The following is a 5,484-nucleotide window of genomic DNA, read 5'->3' on the forward strand; positions in this document are numbered from 1 at the left end:
AAGTATTCACGATACTATTGAAAATTTATGAAAATTGTATTCATAATTAAATCGGATATCAATAAACAATAAATATATGTTTATATTTTACCCAAAATTTAGTAAAATAATTAAATCCAATATCGATAAACAGTTTAATATATGTTTATATTTTAACAAAAAATTATTAAAATAATATCCATAATTAAATCCAATATCAATAAACAATGAATGTTTATATTTTCAAATCAAATTTATTAAAATACCATATTGTAGGATTCTATACACTAGTTAAATGCAAATGAAAAGCTAAGAGGAATTTATATTCTATCCAATATTACATTATTACATCATTATTGGAGGCACATTCACTATTCAGAGAATAGTTGTGTCGATTTATTAATGAATTTAATTCCTAAGGGCGAGAGTTCTGTCTTCTATGGAAATGAATATGGAAATCTAAGAAAGAGATATAAATCAACTCTGACTGAGCGGGGGAATGCTCTGAGCATTCTTGAAAATCTTGTTGGGATCGAATTTAGTCTTCACATGCACCAGCCTGAAGAAATTCACACCAAAATACTTTTCGCCCCACGACTTTGCTTGTTGTACGGTGGAGGTTCCATTAGCAGATGCATGGCCCAAGTCAAGGTCTATGTAGTTGACGTAAGCACCTCTGGGAGATTTTGAAACATAATGAGTCATGTATTCGTACAACTTTCGCATCCAAGCCACAGACTCTGCATCTTCGGAAGCGTCTTCCCAGTTGAGTACATACTGAATTTCGTATAAATAGCCTGCTCGATGGGGGAAGGGAATCCGAGTGGATGGTATCCTATTCATTACGCCTCCAAAGGGAGCCAATATCATTTGGCTGTCGGGCTTCTCTTCCATAATCTTCCATGCTCCCTGTAGGCCTGATGAAGAGATAGCGCTCTTCACATAATCGGACTTATTCTTGAAGTACCTTTTGGTGGCAAGATATCTGTTGAGGAGGTCGGCAGAATATCCGTTGGCCACAGCAGTCGAGATGACCGAGCCGATCCAGTCTGTCTCGTTACAATCGGCGGCGACCAGACCCATCTCAGGAAAAATCTCATTCACAAGTTTGAGGAGTTGAGGTAGAGGACCCAAATACATTCCATTGAAGGTAAGGCTAACAGGACTGCCTCCGAACACAAAGACACGGATATAGAGATCCTCGGGGGCAAACGGTTCAACAGATTGCCATCGTTCTACAAGCTCTGTCACGTTATCATTTCCCGTCCTGTTGACATTAAACACAGTGATTACGGGAGGCACTTTGACAAGCCTTATCTGCCACGCCACAACCACGCCCCAGCTCCCTCCACCGCCGCCTCGGAGAGCCCAGAACACATCTTCTCCCATCCCCTTTCTGTCCACCAATTTGCCATTGGCGTCCACAAGCAGGGCATCTATAACGTGGTCTGCCGAGACGCCATATTTCCTTGCGAGTAACCCAAGCCCACCTCCACTCAAAGTCCCGCCCACGCCTACTGTCGGGCAGACTCCCGCAGGGAAACCGTAGAGCGAAGTCTTGTTTGCAATGGCGGAGTAGAGCTGGCCTAAAGTTGCACCGGACTCCACCCAAGCCGTCTTGGATTTCATATCCACCTCAACTCTTTCCAATTTCATGACATCGATGATGACGAAATTGGGAGCCTGAGAAGTAGAGGAGAGACCCTCATAGCTGTGCCCTCCACTGCGCATCACGATCTGCCAGCCGTGTTGTATGGAGCACTGCACTGACTTGTGCAGTTGGTCTCTGCTCTCCGGAACAATCAAAGCGTATGGCTTTGGCACGCTTTCTTCCGCATAGCGCAGATTCTGCAGAGAGAATTCGAGGAGCGTGTAATAGTTGCTTGATGAAGAAGAGCTTTTGAACGTCACGTTTTCGATACCGTTTCCACTCAAACATGAGGTGAACGCTAGTGCAGTTGCATTTTGTGACGAGTATGCCACAACCGCACCTCGGCCTCCCAAATTTACAAGCCACAACAATAGAAACAAACCAAACGTTCTCATATAACTCCAGAAAGCCATCATTTATGAACTTATGGTACAAGACTGATCAAGTCAGTTATAATGTTCTTAATGTTGAAAGCCGATATTGGCCCTTATTTATAACCGAAAGCACGTAGGGAAACATCTTTCAAATTCAAATATTCCAGTCCACAGTAAAATCCTTCTAGAGGCTGCGGAAGTATTCGCTCACACTTATCAATGGGCGACTTTGTTGAGCACGTATGGAAAGGAGTTTCATATTCAAATTTTCATGTGCGAAATAAAATCTTAGAGGCGACAGCAATTTGCCTGCGGTCTGAGTGGTGGTTTTTTTGTCGCGTGCCCAGCACGCTTCATTCAGTCTTCCAATGTGTTTGTTATGTTATTGAAGAGAAACTGAATGCGTTTACCATCTTCCGCTTAGAGTTACGTTTTTTATTAGATAAATGAGAATAAGGGTTTTTACAAGTATGGTCATAAGGTAAGATAGATAGGTCTAAATGACTCATGGCAAAGTAACAACCGGCAAAGTAACACCCCCAATGAGATAGGATGGCTCCATAATCCAAAGGTTGACTGTACGAATGATCTAAAATATTGAAAACAACTTTTGAAGGTAGAGGTTTAAATATATTCAATTCAATCAAATTAGAGGCAAAGCTGGTTTGTACCTTGATTAAGCAACACATTAAATTACCAACAGCCACATAGTTATATTTGTATCAAAAATGAAAGGGAAGATTACAAATGTGAATTCAAATAAGCAACACATTGAAAGATTCAATAAAGCGGTTGAAGAAGGGATCCTAGGGTTTGAATAAGAGGGCACGAGGGCCTCAAAACCATAAATGAACAACAAAGACAACCTCCCAATCTTCAATAGAATAAAAAGGAACAACAAAGAAACCCTTTTTGTAAGGGCAAAATTCAATTTTCCTTCTCTAGTAGGTTACTATTGGTTTGAAATCTAATGGTTAAGTTCACTAAGACAAGGCCACAACTCATCAAATTTACATATCAGACATTTCTAAGAAACATTTTTCAATTTCAAAGTCCTTCCCCCAAAAAAACAACTGCATGGATGATAGAGCACATTAAATCGTATACCTCTCTACAATAAGAGCTCTAGTAGCAAAAGAAGCATGGAACTTAGTTGCAAATACAAATCCAATAGCATTAGAATATAGAGAAGGAGATCCCAAGTGAACAATGATAGCAAAATAATTATTACTACTAAGAACTCATTTTGTGAGAAAAGACCCAATCATTTTTTCATACTATAAATAATTTTTTTGGTTCTTATAATAAATTGATTTCTACTGAACACTTGTTTTCATTTATTTCTCAATACTAATGAGAAATAAAATTGAATAATTATTCATAATACATGTTAAACCTGATTTTAGTTAGCATATAAAACCTACAAAACCATCTCTATAAATCTAAAAAATCCATTTAAACATATAAACATCATATGAACAATGGAAATACTATAGATCAACAAAACCCAATAGCTAAAAATAAGAGATCATTGCAATCTAAGAAAGGAAAGGAAACTTATCCAAGAGCTTGAGCCATATGAAACATATTAGCTCCATAACTCTCAAAGAGGTTAGAGGCTTACCTTCTAGTGACTTTATGTAACCATGAGATAGACCCATGAATGCAACATAGACACCCCATTTTGTAGTCCAAACTGTTGGTGAACCTCCATGTGACCAGGATGTCCATACTCATCCAACACGAACACCTTCTCACTACACATGACCACAAGGTAAAGGAACAAAACAACCAAACAAGAGGATACATACATATCATCAAAATTCATGAAGATCCATAAGCATGACATTCAAATGCCCAAAATAGATGACATTGACAATATCCATTGTTTCCAATCTCACAAATCTGCAAAACAAATCTAGCTCACACAACATTCATTGAAGCTCCAAAAGATTTCCAACAACCTCTAATTCCTTCTAAATTATTCCCACAAGCTTTCCAAGCTAAGAAACCAAAAATAGAGGAATACCCAAAATCAGTAACCTTCAGCGCTGATACCAAAGGTTGGGAAAGAAACAAGTTCAATACCAAAGATTGTGAAGATTAATCTCTATCCAATAAATTAATCAAATTATTATGTTCAAGGCTTTGATAGGAGCAACATGAAAATCTAAAACTCATATGAAATCTGAAAATTAAATTGCCTTAATTATGGAAAACCTATGATTAGATCCTTCTTTATGATGTCAAAAATCAACTTGTTAACATTGCTTAGTAAACTTATCTTATGTGAACTTATAATAGAAATAAATATTAATTAATATAAGCACAAGATAAAATAAATAAGGCATAGATAAACGACATAAAATTCACAGATAACATAGGATTTATGTGGAGAAACCCTTGCAGGGAAACTCCACCAAGAAGAGAGGACAAGCTTGTTTTAACAACAATAAAAGTGCTTACAATGCAATCACTTCCTTTCTTCTCTTTTCCTCCACCATAGCAGCACCTATGTACATGTGGAAAACCTCCTTATACCTCCCATTCATCATTCATTCCTGTAGAGAAAACTACATTCAACTGTTCAAGTCTACACCCAAAAGGCTATATTTATAGAATGGCAAGAGCTCCAAAACCACAAATAAAGGTTCCCAGAGAAGAGTGTTCATTACTCAGGAACACAACCCTTGGAATGCTTTGATGGAGCTAGAAAAGACATTGGTTTAGCTTCCAATACCTTCCCTCCAACATGAACACCTATACTTGCAAGATAAACATTACATTAAATGTAATAAATGACTGGAAACCAAGAGACACCTGTTGCCTCTTCCATGCTCCTACTTGGAGAATCCCATAGAACACTCTTTTTCCATTTTCTTAATTCATTAAATAATTATTCTAGACATCCATAAGTGGAGAAAACAATATTACATATTTGTGTTCACAACCTACTTTTACCGCTACTAGCATAACCCATCACCTCTTATGAATGTATTACAAATAATGGTGAGAATTAAATATTACAAATTATTTTTCCAATACATCCTAAGTGCCTTAGGAAACTCTCTAAGGATGTTGGAACCATGTCATAGGATTTACAAGGTAGAGGGCACCTTAATCCTAACATAATTCACTATTATATATATGATTTTCTCATATGTGAAAGGGATTAGTAACTGAGCAAAACTATCCCTTGGGCATGTTTTCTATAGGATTGTCTAGTTCTAATTTAGGTGACTAAATGAAAGATAATATTTCTTGATATAGTTGATGGATTATTTTTAGTTACTATGCAAATTTACAGTCTTGTAGATATCCTTTTATGATTTATATCTCCATGCATAAAATAGTTTATATCTTGGAGATAATATGTTGTCCCTAAATTAACATTTGTTTTACTTGTTGACAATAGTATTTAGTTGTTGACATAGTAATATATATTTTTTGAAAAGTTTTAAGAATAATTTTTTTTAAGCT

At 36.9% G+C, this 5,484-nt stretch overlaps 1 protein-coding gene across 1 annotated transcript; it reads right to left on the reverse strand.

Moving 5' to 3' along the window:
- Positions 1-456: 456 nt before the first annotated feature.
- Positions 457-2,043, reverse strand: LOC131053883 (berberine bridge enzyme-like D-1). The gene has a single exon (XM_059215736.1). It carries the CDS (start codon positions 2,041-2,043, stop codon positions 457-459), a length of 1,587 nt encoding a protein of 528 aa, XP_059071719.1.
- Between the last annotated feature and the right edge of the window lie 3,441 nt (positions 2,044-5,484).

The sequence above is a fragment of the Cryptomeria japonica genome, unplaced genomic scaffold, assembly GCF_030272615.1.
Source record: "Cryptomeria japonica unplaced genomic scaffold, Sugi_1.0 HiC_scaffold_241, whole genome shotgun sequence".
Taxonomy (NCBI): Eukaryota; Viridiplantae; Streptophyta; class Pinopsida; order Cupressales; family Cupressaceae; genus Cryptomeria; species Cryptomeria japonica.

Excerpts from the sequence above, each read along its gene's own strand:
- LOC131053883 (XM_059215736.1), bottom strand. The coding sequence starts at position 2,043 with ATGGCTTTCTGGAGTTATATGAGAACGTTTGGTTTGTTTCTATTGTTG.